The following is a 13,523-nucleotide window of genomic DNA, read 5'->3' on the forward strand; positions in this document are numbered from 1 at the left end:
GCAGCCCCACATCCCCATACAGTAGCAGCTCGGCGGCCAAGCTGACCACGAATCGACATCGACACATGGTTGAAAGTCAAAAGCCGGTTCCGGTCGTCATACATACAACGAATGATGCTCGATATCCCACGCCCTTGTACAGGATGATACACGGACAGAGTACAGATTGAATGCACCAGTGCAGCACATATCTTTCCAGCCGAATCATACAACCAACCAATAAACAATTGCAGACAACGAGTATTAGGATTAACGAATGAAGGAGCGGGTAGTTACACCAGTCATCAAAGGGGCAACGCAATCACAGAGACAAAGGAAAGAGGCAGCAAGGAAAATGGTCGGAAAATAGAGAGAATTGGGAAAGAAAAAGGGGGGGGGGTAAGGATATGGAAAGGTATCACTCATCAACACAACCCACAAGCCACACACACCGTTCCGTTCGCTTGGTCCGCGATTCACCCACCCGCTCGGGCCCGATCCTCCACCAGCAGTGCCCCATGCTTTCGGCACCAACCACCCGAAATGCCGTCCTGAGAAGGAGCTATCTAAGGAAGCCTAAGATTGGCTGGCCAGATAGTTCGCCGCCTACAGTTCATCACCAAGAAGAAAAGAGCCGTCAGCCGTCCATTCCATCAACATAGCACGAAAGAAGGAACCTAATCCGACATTCCCTTTTTCCTGACTCCCGCAACGGCACGCGACGAAAAGGAAGAGAAAGTAGTGGAAGGAAAAGAGCCTCTAGGGAAAAAAGCATTGGTGGCGCCAGCAGGAACACTCACCCTCTCCAGGTTGTAATCATACTTCTCCAGCGCCGCCACCGCGTCCGCCCTCGAATACCCCATGCTCGTCAGGTTCTTCAAGATGGGATCATCATGCTCGCCCTCCTCGGTGAGCGCCCTACCCGGCGCCGGTGGCCTCTTGGCGGGGTCTTCGTCGTTGCTGCTGCCGCCGACGCCGCCGTTGTTGTTGTGGTGGTCGTTGTCGCCGTCGTGCTGCTTACTGTTGCCCGCCTCCTCATTTGCGGCGGCACCGCTCTGAATCCCGGCCCCAGCTGCGGTTCCTGCGGCCGCATCCTGTCCCGTGGTGCTCGTAGCAAGGGTATGCGACGACGCGGTTGGTGTAGCAGCCGAGTCGAGACCCGCAAAAAGCGCGTCCCAGTCGTGGGATTCAGCCGTCGTCTGGATCTGAGGCTGAGAACCAGGGACCTTCGCCTGCGCACCAGAAGAAGACGAGTGAGCCGCCTGCCCGATGGTACTTCCTGCGGCGGAAGTGCCGGAAAACGAGGCAAAGTCGAAGCTGCTCTCCGTCCCGAAGGTGGTAGCACCGCCAGGTGCTCCGGCATGCGCAGAGTCGCTCTTGGGCTGGCTCGGGGGCGGGCTGCTGTCAAAGACGGGGTTGAAATCGTCAAGACCCGAGCGCGAGATGGTGGCGAAGTCGTCGTCGGCAGACCCTTCTTTGGCATCCTCTAAGCCTTCAAAATCGTCGTCGAGGTCATCAAAGGGAGCTTTGGAGGTGGTCGCTGCTGTGGTAGGGCGGCTAGCGTTGCTAGCGGTGGCTGTGGGCCGGGCCGCGGAGGAACCAAAAATGTCGTCTACATTGGACGAGCTGAGGTTATTGAGATTGGAGGACGAGGAAGTAGTGGGAACGGCGTTGTCGCTGTAAAAGGTGTTAACTTCGAGAGGTTGGGGATCATTCTAGGGGTACATTGGATAAAGACTTGGTAGCTAAAACTACGCCTCATGCATACCTTGCAGCCGGCTCGGGAGACGCAGACGATGGCACACCAGCTCCGGCAGCATCAGGCGACGCCTTGGACACCACAGGCGACGCCGCCCTCGACTCACCACCCTTTTCCACAGGTTTGGCCGGCGGTGAGGCCGGCGCGAAGTCGTCGTCAAACCCACCCCGCTCACTCTCCGAGTCCGAGTCATCGTCACGCTCCAGCTCCGAGATAGGAGGGAACTCGGTGTTAAAGTTGGAAAATGCCTTTGCCGTGTCAGAGCTCGAAGCGGCCGCTGCCCGGGCCTGCTTAAAGCTAGCAAACGCCGATTCGAAGTCCTCCTTGGCCTTGTCCTGGTCGACAGCGAACGGATCGGCCTCCTTGCCAGCTGCGGGAGCCTTGTTCGACTCCTCCGAAATGGATCCAAACGTAGGCTTGGCCTCGGCGGCAGATGCGGGGGATGCGGGCCTGGAGCCGGAGCCCGAGGCAGGATTGTGCCCGGTCTGCGATGGCTCCGGGGACGCCGTCGTTGCCTCCTGATTCGTCTCGGTACGGCTCAGCGGCGGCGAAACCTGGCGCGACGTGCTCAGGGACTCGGCAGCATCAACAAACTGAGGGAAGCTAGAGTTGCTCCGCCCCGTCTCGGCCAGCGTTGCCGGCTCGGCGGCGGCGGCGGCCTGCTGACGGCCCGCATTGGGGCTGGTTGAAGCCGGAGTGGCAAACGAGCCGACACTGCCGGCTGAGGTGCCCGTGTTCTGCTTGAACATGGCGGCAGCCGCAGGAGGGGGCGGCGTGCCAGCCTGGCTGCCCAGACTGGGGCCAAAGACATCGTCAAAGGCCTTGTCGGTGAATGATCGAATCGGCGGGGAGAAGGTGGTGGTTATGTCAGTGCTGCCGGTCCGCCTAAAGAAAGGGTTGTTAGCGCTCGCAGTGGACAGGGCCGGACTGGAGACCTGAGCAGACGGCGACGAGCTGTTGGCGCTAATCTGGCGGGCTAGCTCCTCGTTGCTCTTAGTAAGCTCCTCGGCTTCGTTCTTCAGCTTGTCCCGCTCGCCCTCGGTGGTAGCCAGCTGCTTCTTGTTGATCGCAACGAGGCCCTTCTGCTGGCGAGCCTCAGACTTGAGCTTCTCGATCTGAGGCTTCAGCTGGGCAATCTCGGCATTCACCATCCGGATCTTCTCCTTAAGAGTCGCGTTCTCCTGCTGGTCCGCCTGCAGCGCGCTAAGGAGCTGGCGGTGCTGGTTCTGCAATTCTTGATAGGTAGCATCGACCATGGCGTACTCAGCCTGCAGCTTCTTAGTCTCGTTCTTGGATGTCGTGAGCTGCGTTTCCAGAGCGCGGACGTCCTGCGCCTCCTTCTCGTACATGGCGCGGAGCTGGCTGAGCCGTTGCTCAAAGTTCTTCTTCTGCGCGCTGGACTGGCTCAGCTCATTCTGGGTGGCCGTGCGTTGAGCCTGCACATCCTGCACCTGCTTGGTCAGGGAGCCGATCTGGTTCGACAAGTTCGCGAGCTCGGTAGACTCGTTGTTAATGTTCTTGCTGACGTCAGGCTCGGTGTCGCCCAAGAGATCATCCTCAACATTAGCAGGCTTCGCCGTGGCTGAGCTGTTGGACCCGCCGGTCATCTGCGTAGCGAGGCCGCGCCCAAACGAGGACGAGGGAACGAATGGCTTGAAGGTCGACGTGGAAGGTGAGGGTCTCGAAGGCGAGGATGGAGCTTGAGGGCTGGCACTCGCCGCAAAGGGATCGCCGGCAGAACCGCCCGTGCCGGCCGGGACCTGGGCCGGCGCAGGAGGGTGAATGTCGTCCAAACCGAACAGGTCGTCCAATGCAGATGGTTTCGGTTGCGGGGGCTGCGGCCGCGGCGGGGGCTCGAACGCCGAAGCAGCTGCCGGCGGGCGAGCTTGCTGGGCCCGCATGCTGGGCGGAACAAGGTTCGGGGGCAGGGTAGCGGGAAGCGGTGCTGACTTGGTCCTTTGCTGCCTGATAAGGTACATGGCGACGGCAAACTCGTCCCTTGAGAGGCGCCCCTCAGAGTTGATATCTGCGAGGTCCCAGATCTGGGCGAGGATATCCTCGGAGAGGTTCGACTGGCTGAAGAAGGGCACGGCCTCCTCGCCCGTGATATAACCCCTCTTTCCCTTGTCCAATTCATCGTAGAGCTGGTCAAACCTGGCCTTGTCCGCCGGCGAGATTAGCCACTCTCCTGTCGTCTGCGGTCCTAACGGCGGACGCCCGAGGGGGCTTCCCGTCCGCATTTGTGTCAGCGGCCCTTGCCCGCTGAGCTGCCGCGGAACGGCCGACATGGGCGGTGTAGTGGTCGACGGAGACTGCTGCCTGGGAATGCCAGCACCGACGGGGGCGCGGCGAGTAGCAGCCTCGTAAAGGGCGGCCGGGAGAATGTTGGGTAGGCCACGTAGCGCGCCAGTCTTGATGGATGTGAGGAGGTGCATAGCGATGACGAACTCGGTCTGCACCAGGGCGCCGCGCTGTTCGGTATCCGCGAGCATCCAGATGCGTCCCAGGACGTCGTTCGGAAGACCCGACTTCTCAAAGATCTGTTTTGCCGCCTCGCCCGGGAGCATGTTGCCATTTTGGAGATTCTGGCGCTCGAACAAACTAGCGTATTGCGCCACTTTCTCGGGAGTCAGGGGCGGGATCCGGATCGGTCCGGGAGCGCCGGTCCCTTGGGCCTGCAGCGCAGGCGGCGGAGGCGGCGGCGGGGCGGGAGTTGTCGTGATGCCCTCGAATTTTGGCAGGGGACCGACTTGGAAAGCCAACTCGGGAGTCGGCTCGCGGCCTGCCTGCGCATGCCCAATAAGTCGCAGGACCATGCCGAAACCGGCGGGTGTGAGAAAGCCCCGGTTCTCCTTGTCTGCGATTTGCCATATCTGGAACAAGACGAAGAAAACAATAAATGTCAGCTCGCCTAGCTCGGACTCCAGCATCTCGGTGGGGTGTGTGTGTGCATGTATGTTGGACAAGACTAACCTCTCCCAGCACCCTCGAGTCCAACCTGGTCTTCTCGAAAAACTTAACAGCTACCTCGCCGGTTATGACACCCACGTTATCGGCATCGGCCTGTCGAAATAGTTGCCCGTACACGCGCTTCTCCTCCGGGGTGAGGTTGAGGTTGGGCGCCCCTGGATCGTCGGTCAGTTAGCTATTTCTGCTTATCCCGGAACCTCTGCCACGCCGTGAATCCGTCGTGGGGTCATGAACAGCTTTCCGATGAAAGGGGAAAAAAAGAGAAAGGAGAGAGAAAGAAAGATGAATATTCGGCATACCCGCATCGACCGACCCTTCTGAAGCCATGGTGAGCGCGAGCTACACCTTCCCGATCGTCAAGTTGTGCCTCTGCGCTCTGTGCGATGCGAAGGCTGGGATCGATGGCTCGGAACAAAATGCGACTAGTCCGTCCGTCAAATTAAACCCGTCGTGGAGCTGAGATTGACCCAAAGTCCGGTAGCTGACGAGCCGTTACATGTGCCGATGAGAGACCTCGCAGCGGAACAGTCTTAAAGGAAACGAACGCATACGCATCTGAGTCGAGGCAGGTGGGGGGGGGGAGAGTTCACAACTTAGCGAACCAAGTCGAGGCTGGGGATCGCAACTCCTTAGCTCCCTTGGGCTCCAGGGAAAGAACCAAACAGCGAGCGGCAGGGACCGCGTGTGGGTTCAGGGAGGGCGCTTGGCGCCACCTGAGTCGCTGATTGGACCCTGGAAACCCAACCAGGACCCCCACACATGATGAGCTGCACAGACCTGCAGCCAAGGGCGACTGCAGCCACAGCTGCAAACACAACGACAGCGTCGTTGGTCGTCGTGATACCTTTCACTACGCAGCAGTGGTCGTTGTTGAACAATGTCGGGAGCCTAGCATAGGCGTACGTAAAGGAATGCGATTTGAAATTTGTCACGGCAAGCCAGGAGGGCAGCAGACGGCTCGTTGGGCCCCCGGGATCTTCGGGAGGAGACATCCCAAGCATTGATGGAAATGGAGGCAGCAGTGTACCGGATACTTTTGGTCCTTGATTAAAATTGACTACACTTTCCGTCTAACAGAAGAGATCACGGGCCCGCGATTGCCAAGAATGCCCATATTATAAGGGACCACTTCCAACGGTTCCCAAGTCAAAGGGTTTATTAATAAACCGCCTGTTGTTAAGAAAACCATCACCAAGCTAGCGTAGGCTGGCTTAGTACTCGGCCTCAACCTCCTCGCCCTCCATCGAGTCGGCAGCAACCTCCTCGTAGTCGCGCTCCAGAGCCGCAAGATCCTCGCGAGCCTCCGAGAACTCGCCCTCTTCCATACCTTCGCCGACATACCAGTGGACGAAGGCGCGCTTCGAATACATGAGATCGAACTTGGAAGAGAGGGCGGACCAAGCCTCGGCGATGGCGGTGGTGTTGGAGAGCATGCAGCTGAGATCAGGTTAGCGATGGGCTTCGGACGGAACAGGTAGGGATAAACATACACAGCGCGGTTGACCTTGGCAAGGTCGCCGTTGGGCACCTGGTGGGGAGGCTGGTAGCAGATACCGAGCTTGAAGCCAGTCGGGCACCAGTCGACAAACTGGATGGTCCGCTTGGTCTTGAGCGTCGCCACGGCGGCGTGGGCGTCGTTGGGGACGACGTCGCCACGGTACAGCAGGCAAGTAGCCATGTACTTGCCGTGGCGGGGGTCGCACTTGACCATCTGGTTGTTGGGCTCGAAGCAGGACATGGTCATCTCCTGGACCGAGTTGGCCTCGTGGGCCGCCTTGGCAGCCGAGATGACGGGAGCGTAGGCAACGAGCGGGAAGTGGATGCGCGGGTAAGGGACCAGGTTGGTCTGGAACTCGTTCAAGTCGACGTTGAGGGAGCCGTCGAAACGGAGCGAAGCGGTAATGGAGGAGACAACTAAGCCAGGTCAGCTTCTGCTTGGGAAGAGAGTCGCGGCCGAGCCCAAGACGACAACATACCCTGAGCAATCAGACGGTTGAGATTCTCAAAGTTGGGGCGCTCGAGGCCGAGGTTGCGGCGGCAGATGTCGTAGATGGCCTCGTTGTCCACCATGAAGGAGCAGTCGGCATGCTCGAGGGTGGTATGGGTGGTAAGGATCGAGTTGTAAGGCTCGACCACGGAAGTGGCGGTTTGGGGAGCAGGGTAGACGCAGAACTCGAGCTTGCTCTTCTTGCCGTAGTCCACCGAGAGACGCTCCATGAGCAGAGCACCAAAGCCCGAACCGGTGCCACCGCCGAACGAGTGGAAGACCAGGAAGCCCTGGAGCCCGCTGCAGTTGTCGGCAACCCGGCGGACCTTGTCGAGCACCTGGTCGATCAGCTCCTTGCCGACCGTGTAGTGGCCACGGGCATAGTTGTTGGAGGCATCCTCCTTTCCGGTGATCATGTGCTCGGGATGGAAGAGGCCGCGGTAGGGGCCGGTGCGGACCTCGTCGACGACGTTGGGCTCGAGATCGCAGTAGATCGTCCGCGGCACATACTTGCCGTTGCCTGTTGGTTATCCTCGTCAGCCGTTACGTCTTATATACGTCGAGGACACGGGAGAGAGAAAAACCACTTACCGGTCTCAGAGAAGAAAGTGCTGAAGCCATGGTCCGGGTCGGCGGCCTTGCGCTCCTCAGTGAGGTAGCCGTCGGGCTGAAAGTAGCGGTCAGGATGGGGAACCAAGATGGGGAGCGAGAGACGGGGCAATAGTAACGCACCTGGATGCCGTGCTCAAGGCAGTAAAGCTATATAGCGAATCAGTATCGTCGAAACACCGAACTTGACCGCAGCACCTTGTGTTGTCGAACTCTACACGAGGGGGTGATGAACCCCCGCCCGTCAGGAGAATAAACATACCTCCCAGCACGAGTTGGCGATTTGGCACCCGGCCTGGCCGACTGTAGCACGGGTAAAGTCAGCACTAATTAACCGTCACACCAAGTCGAGGTGGTTGAGCAAGCGATGATGCATCCTTGTGATGCGGGATCCAAGACATCACCAGGTGCGGTGAGGGCCGGAGGAACGCGCGTGCCAACTGGAGACAGAAACAAAACCAGGCGCCTCGGCGCCATCCCGCGACGTACCGTTCAAGCTGATAATTTCACGCATCTTGATGTCGATTTCAAAAGACGCAAGCGAGTTCGGTCAAAGGGTGAAGTAAGCAGATTGAAGAGGCGACAGTTGGCCCAAAAGACGAGTTGTAGACTGGCGGAGAGTGGAAAATTGAGGTCCAGCAGAAGCCTGAAGGTCGGCTTCGGGTGCACAGCTGGTGGGGAAATTTGATTGTTGTGTTGACAGTAGCGTTCCCAATCCGGGCAAGCGCGTCTCTCCACCATGCTTTATCAGCCAGTCGCGCTGCCCTGCACCTGGGGCCCCTGCAGGGCTCGCGTCAGGGGGCGAGCCGTGCATCCTCCAAGCACGCTCACACTGATGCAATTCCGCCGTGAAGTGAGAATCCAAAGCCCTACTAAGGTACATTAGATGTACCATAGTAAGTAGTGTACGGATTACAAACAGAGGCAAGAAAAAGAGCCTCTGGATATACAAAGAAGAAGGTCCAATTCGCATCTTTTTTGGAAGGGGGGCATGTCTGGATTGGCCAAGTGATTTGTCAGCCAGGAATGGGTCGATCATGTTATAACCGAACTTGCTGTAAAATAAATAAAATATTAACCCATCTCATCAATCGCAAAAGCAACAGGAGCCAGACGACGATCAGGCAAGCCACTTGTCTCTCCACCCTCTATTTTACGCAAACACTTACTTAGTATTATGCGTGGTAATACGTAATGTACATACTACATATGAGTACATTGAGAATTGTTTTTGTCAATCATCCCCTATTGACCAGACGTTGCTAGCCGCCCAGGAATGGTCTCTGAGTGTTCCGTGCCCTCTCCGAGCTATAGGCATCCAGCTTCACAGCCACGAAGCAACACTCGACAGCGGCCTTGCCATTTCTGGAACCCTGAATCTTCAATCGCCACTGTCCCGTCTTGACGATCCACTCCTCTGCATTTCCGCCTTGCTCATCTACTCTCCTCCTCTTCCTCGACATCAGCGCGGTGTCCGCGTTACCCGTCATCCACGATAGGTCTTCTCCCTCCTCGGCGACCGGTGTCCAGGGCTTCCCGTCCAACACCACGCTCGTGTCTGAGTCGAGAATGGCCTTGACAAGATCCTCGCTAAGCGGGGTATTTCCTGGGGAAAGCGAGGCGGTGCTCCGGCCGGGCGCCGTCAGAAGCCCCGGCTGGGCCGCAGACGGCAGGTTCAGCTTGGTCGCGATGACCTCCAGCAGCTTGGTCACGCGGGCACGCATCTCGCCGAAGAACTCGGCCCTCGCCTCCACCACCGTGCCGCCGCTGCCGGCGCCGCATCCCGCCGCCTGACCGGGCACCAGCCGGAGCCTCGTGCTCTCGCCCCCGATCTCCAGCACCAGCTCGTTGGGCCGTTCGTCCACGTAGGGCCGCGCGTAGTTGACCCAGCCGGCGAGCGGATCGGCCGGGGTCGGCTCGCCGGCGACCGAGATGCCGCTCTTGAGGATGTCGCCCAGCCGCAGCACAATCTCGCTCCTCCCGCGGGCCAGGTTGAACGACACGGCGTGCGGGATCAGCTTCTGCTCCAGGCCCTTGAGGTTGAAGTAGCGGCAGTCCCGCAGCAGCTGGGCGCGATGCTGCTCGCTCCGGATCTCGATTGGGTAGCCGCGCAGCAGGTGCAGCAGCTCGGCAAAGATCTCCGGGCTGCGGCCCTCGACCGAGGGAGGTGCGATGGAGGGCGGGCGCAGGAGCCCCTCGCGGTCGAGCCCTGGGAAGACTTCGCCGCCCGGGGGGGAGAAGAAGGCGGCGAAGCCGAGAGTGAAGAAGTTGGGCGAGTTGCCCGGGTCGGAAAAGAGGTCGCGCGGGATGCGGAACTGCACGCCGCCAATGGTGGTGAAGATTGATTCTTCGTAAAGCTGGGAGACTAGCTTGGGGACTGACAGCCGGGGATTAGAATCAGGCCGCTGCGTGTATCAGACGAGGAGGGGGGATCATGAATCTTACTTACGGTGGTAAAACTGGGCGTCAGCAAACAGGCGCACAAAGTGTGTCGCATCGCGCGGCTGGACATGGTATCCCTGGAGGTGGAGCGCAATGTCCCTGAACGTGACAGGGTCGCGGTCGATGTAGAGCGTGCGGATGGCAGAGCTGATATCCTGACCGGCTTCTTCAGCCTGCTTGATCTGGCACCTAAAGTATTGTGAGAAGTAAGAGGGCGCTAAAGATGGAGCAGAAGGGCGGGTCAGCGATAACTCATGTGTAAGGGGATCGCTCGGGGGTCATCGTCAGAGCCGTCAGAGCCGCCCCGGCAATACCCCTCGCCGATGCGAAGCACACACCATCAGATGATATTGAGGCACCGGAAAGCTTAAACAGCTCAGATCCGAGTTGGATTGGAAAGACGCGCTCATGCGGAAGGATGTTGGGGATGTGGTGAGTAGCATTTTTTGATTCCGGCGCGATGGTCTGCTCCTCGGCGCTCAGTGTGGACGAGCGCGTGTCGTGCGCGTCGGCCGAGTTGGCCATGGCTTCAGCAGTGTGAAAGCACCGGGGTAAGAAGACCTCATGCGAAATGCTCTGTCACGGTCCCTGAGGTAAGGGATTTCCGGACTTCCCACCTCTTCTCCCCTGGGGAAGAAGTATCGCGATTATAATCAAGTTATTAAGTCGGTACCTTAACCTAACAGCCTGCGCCGGCGGTCCTCAAGACAGGCGCATTCATCGCCGGCCAGCTGACTGGCACGTGGCTGGATTAGGCAAGCACCTTGTCGAATGTCACAAGTCCCTGCCAGAGCCGTGCCTGCACAGGGCAAGCCGAACGAAGTTGGTGGCGCTGGGGCCATGCGGATTACACTATCATCTGGTCAGCCCCGCAAACCCCCCACAAGGAGAAGGCAGTGAAACGGCTGGTCGGGGCGCCTTGAAGGCGCGGCCATGGGATATTCCCATTCCCAGAGGCCGTAATTGTCTACTTCTCGGCCTGCTCTTGCTTGTACCCCCGAAATTCCATGTTCAAGAGAGATGGCGCAAACAGACAAAAAAAAGGATCTGAAAAGGTAATGCGCGATCCGAGATTCGAACTCGGGTCACTCGCTAATCCAAGAGGAGATGGGAAGCGAGAATTCTAACCACTGAACTAATCGCGCCTGTTTTCTCGTTGGCATCCTACTGATGTTGTTTCAACCTATCTGTAACCAACTGTTGATCCTCAGAAGACCAAAACACACCCAATACGGGTACTCTCGCCAACCGATCTAGATTTTCAAACTGGTACCCTCTGTCGTTCCTGGCAGGCAAAAGCAAAACTTTGGCAGAAAAAGTAAACGTAGTTGCCTTTGGAAAACTTCCATACTTCAAGGTTGTTGTTGGTTTTAGTACGATATTTCAATGCGGAGCTGTCTCGGTACCTTTCTAAAGGTACTATCGCGACCTCATTCTCGAGGAAGTGGTTCAACCAGTTTCTGTTTGCCAGTCAGGCAACGGAAGGCTGCCTGCTCCTCGGGCCGGACCCGGCTCCGGATGCCGTTGATTGTCCCGGCAATGCGGAAAGGGCTGCCCACCCGGATACGTTGCGATGCCTCATTGGCAGCAGAAGATGGGGGTTGATACGGCTGTCGCATTCGGTCATGGAGGATGCCTCTTGAGTCTCACTGGCCCGACCTTGCTTTCGGTGAGTGGTCTCGTCGCGGGGTGCGAGACCTCTGCGCGGCTTGCCTTGAACCGAGAGGCTCAACGCCAATCATGTCATATCGTCTGTCTGCCGATCGCTGCACTGAGGCCAGATGCAGGTTGCGCCTGTCCGTGACCGGCCGACGCAACGGGCCGGGCGGGTGTTGCCTCGGCCGCGGGAAATCACGAAATCATTGTTGGAAGGCAATGTTAGACATTGCAAGAGATATTATTATCGGCTTGCGTGAGGGGGAGGTTGAAATGGAGGGAGGGAAGGAGTGCATAAAGGGCTAATTAACATCCTGCCACTTCTCACCAGCAAAGCGGCGGCAACCCAAGTCTCTTTACTGAACCGAGTCTCTCTGGCATTCTGCACACGATCATAACCACAGACAATCTATCTGCACTGGCACCCCGTCGGCGGTGATGACTTCAATACGTGAGAATAAGGCCTGGATGGAACAAGGCCTCCTTGCCCTGAAGGATGCGAAAAGTCGACTCAGTGTAGCTTCAGTCGAAGGTCTGATCGCCATCATCGACGAAATTGCTAGGCTCAGAACAGAAAACGAAGAGCTCCGAACGCAAGCTACTGCGAAAGCCACTGAGGCCATCGGGTTGATTCAACACTCGAAGAATGAGGCTGATTCCGCAAAAGCCGAGAGCCTCGAGACCAAAAAGCAACTTGACACTGTTAAAGCGGAGAAAAAGGACACGGAAAAGAAACTGGCCAAGGTCGAAGCCGAGCTCAGGCAGAGTATCGAGAAAGCATCAGGACTTGAGGCCAAATACAGGCAGGAACAGCAGGAATTAGAGGCTGAATTGAGAGACAGGGATGAGGAGCTGGAGGAGCTGCGTGAGCATTCCGTTGAGCTCAAAGAGGTTGCCGAAAACAAAGAGGAATTGTAGGTCCCGATGCGGTGCTGTCCTCAGCGCGAGGCTAACAAGTCGGAAAACAGATACGCGGCACTCGAGACCATCAGAACCGAGGCCATAAAGCTGGCCCTGACTTACTTTGGGATGGAACTGCAGCTTGGGACAGACGACGATCTCTGGAAGAAAGCCAAGGCTCAGTCGACCGGCATGCCCAAGCCTCGGTCAAGCCCCGACCTCGCGAGGCGGATGCGAGTGGCGCTCATGCTCTCCGTAGTTGCCCGGGAGTTGTGCCAGCATGTTTTTCAGCCAGCGTACCTTTCCGAGCAGGTACGAGGCATCGACAGTTTTCTGAGAGACCTTGCAAAACGAGACCCCGAGCAAGAATCACATCTGCGATCGGTTCTCCTGAAGACCGAAAACCCAGCGAAAACCCGCATCGGTTCAATGAACCGTTGGGTCGACCAGTTAGTGCACGACTCCTTCGATGGCATTTCCAAAGTCGCCTCCACTGCGATTCCGAACGACAAAGTCGGAGAGTTCGAGGCGGACCTGCTGAGGCTCTGCGAGACGGCCTACGAAAAATGGAGGTTCATCCAAACCCTCAAGAACCACATACGCCCGGACTTTGCCATCGGATTCTCCCTCGAGCAGGAGGAGGACAAATGGAGCCCGCTCCCGTCCACCGTCCCGTCTCCATTGCAATCCCCCAAAGCGAAGCAGCAACGGGCGAATGGCACCGCATCTGCCCAGGCGACACCCAAAAAATCTCAGCCTTCCGCGGGCAATCCCGCCGAGCTCAGCAGCATCGTGGTTTGGCCTGCGTTCGTGAACGCCTCCCGCCCCGAAGAGGGCGCTCTGTCAAAAGGGCTGGTCTTGCCCAGGTCCTTGATCGATGCCGTGAAAGAGGACTGGGCGGCCGCCTCTGCGTCGCCGACGTCCTCAAAGAATCCGCACAGGGAGATGAGGGCAGAGGCGAGAAACCGCGACTCGGCCACCCAGAAGAAGCGCAGGTCATCTACCGCCACCGTGAACGGGAACGGGGCTGACAGCAAGCAAAAGGGTCCTACCTCAGCATCCAACGGACACGGAAGTGGGCCGAATGGTGCTTGACGGAGCGGCGGCGGCGGACACCGCACGATGGATCCAAGCCGGGGAGGAAGGTGTGGATCGGATTGAATCGTGATCAGCCATGACCAGCAATGTGTTTTTCTGTAGTTAGTTGCTCGTACCTTAGCT

The 13,523-nt window shown here is 58.1% G+C and overlaps 4 protein-coding genes and 1 non-coding gene across 5 annotated transcripts; 1 reads left to right on the forward strand and 4 right to left on the reverse strand.

The window, feature by feature from the left end:
* Positions 1-5,342, reverse strand: MYCTH_2312943 (uncharacterized protein). The gene is made up of 5 exons (XM_003667233.1): positions 5,008-5,342; positions 4,712-4,863; positions 1,748-4,611; positions 780-1,656; positions 1-585 (listed from the first exon to the last, which is right to left on the reverse strand). The coding sequence occupies exons 1-5, from the start codon at positions 5,033-5,035 to the stop codon at positions 556-558; spliced, it is 3,951 nt and encodes a 1,316-aa protein (XP_003667281.1). The 5' UTR covers positions 5,036-5,342; the 3' UTR covers positions 1-555.
* A 380-nt stretch (positions 5,343-5,722) lies between these two features.
* MYCTH_2312947 (uncharacterized protein) lies at positions 5,723-7,998 on the reverse strand. Its single transcript, XM_003667234.1, has 7 exons — positions 7,794-7,998; positions 7,567-7,607; positions 7,428-7,454; positions 7,287-7,362; positions 6,685-7,215; positions 6,199-6,622; positions 5,723-6,145 (listed from the first exon to the last, which is right to left on the reverse strand). Exons 1-7 carry the CDS (start codon positions 7,816-7,818, stop codon positions 5,920-5,922), a joined length of 1,350 nt encoding a protein of 449 aa, XP_003667282.1. The 5' UTR covers positions 7,819-7,998; the 3' UTR covers positions 5,723-5,919.
* A 389-nt stretch (positions 7,999-8,387) lies between these two features.
* On the reverse strand, positions 8,388-10,404 carry MYCTH_2312949 (uncharacterized protein). The gene is made up of 3 exons (XM_003667235.1): positions 10,085-10,404; positions 9,754-9,963; positions 8,388-9,681 (listed from the first exon to the last, which is right to left on the reverse strand). Exons 1-3 carry the CDS (start codon positions 10,269-10,271, stop codon positions 8,567-8,569), a joined length of 1,512 nt encoding a protein of 503 aa, XP_003667283.1. The 5' UTR covers positions 10,272-10,404; the 3' UTR covers positions 8,388-8,566.
* A 401-nt stretch (positions 10,405-10,805) lies between these two features.
* MYCTH_t188 lies at positions 10,806-10,891 on the reverse strand. The gene has a single exon. It is a non-coding gene; the product is annotated as a tRNA-Gly (tRNA).
* Positions 10,892-11,840: 949 nt separating this feature from the next.
* MYCTH_2131220 (uncharacterized protein) lies at positions 11,841-13,397 on the forward strand (the record flags this gene model as incomplete). Its single annotated transcript, XM_003667236.1, has 2 exons — positions 11,841-12,316; positions 12,371-13,397. The coding sequence occupies 2 exons, from the start codon at positions 11,841-11,843 to the stop codon at positions 13,395-13,397; spliced, it is 1,503 nt and encodes a 500-aa protein (XP_003667284.1).
* Between the last annotated feature and the right edge of the window lie 126 nt (positions 13,398-13,523).

The sequence above is a fragment of the Thermothelomyces thermophilus genome, chromosome 7 (genome assembly GCF_000226095.1).
Source record: "Thermothelomyces thermophilus ATCC 42464 chromosome 7, complete sequence".
NCBI lineage: Eukaryota > Fungi > Ascomycota > Sordariomycetes > Sordariales > Chaetomiaceae > Thermothelomyces > Thermothelomyces thermophilus.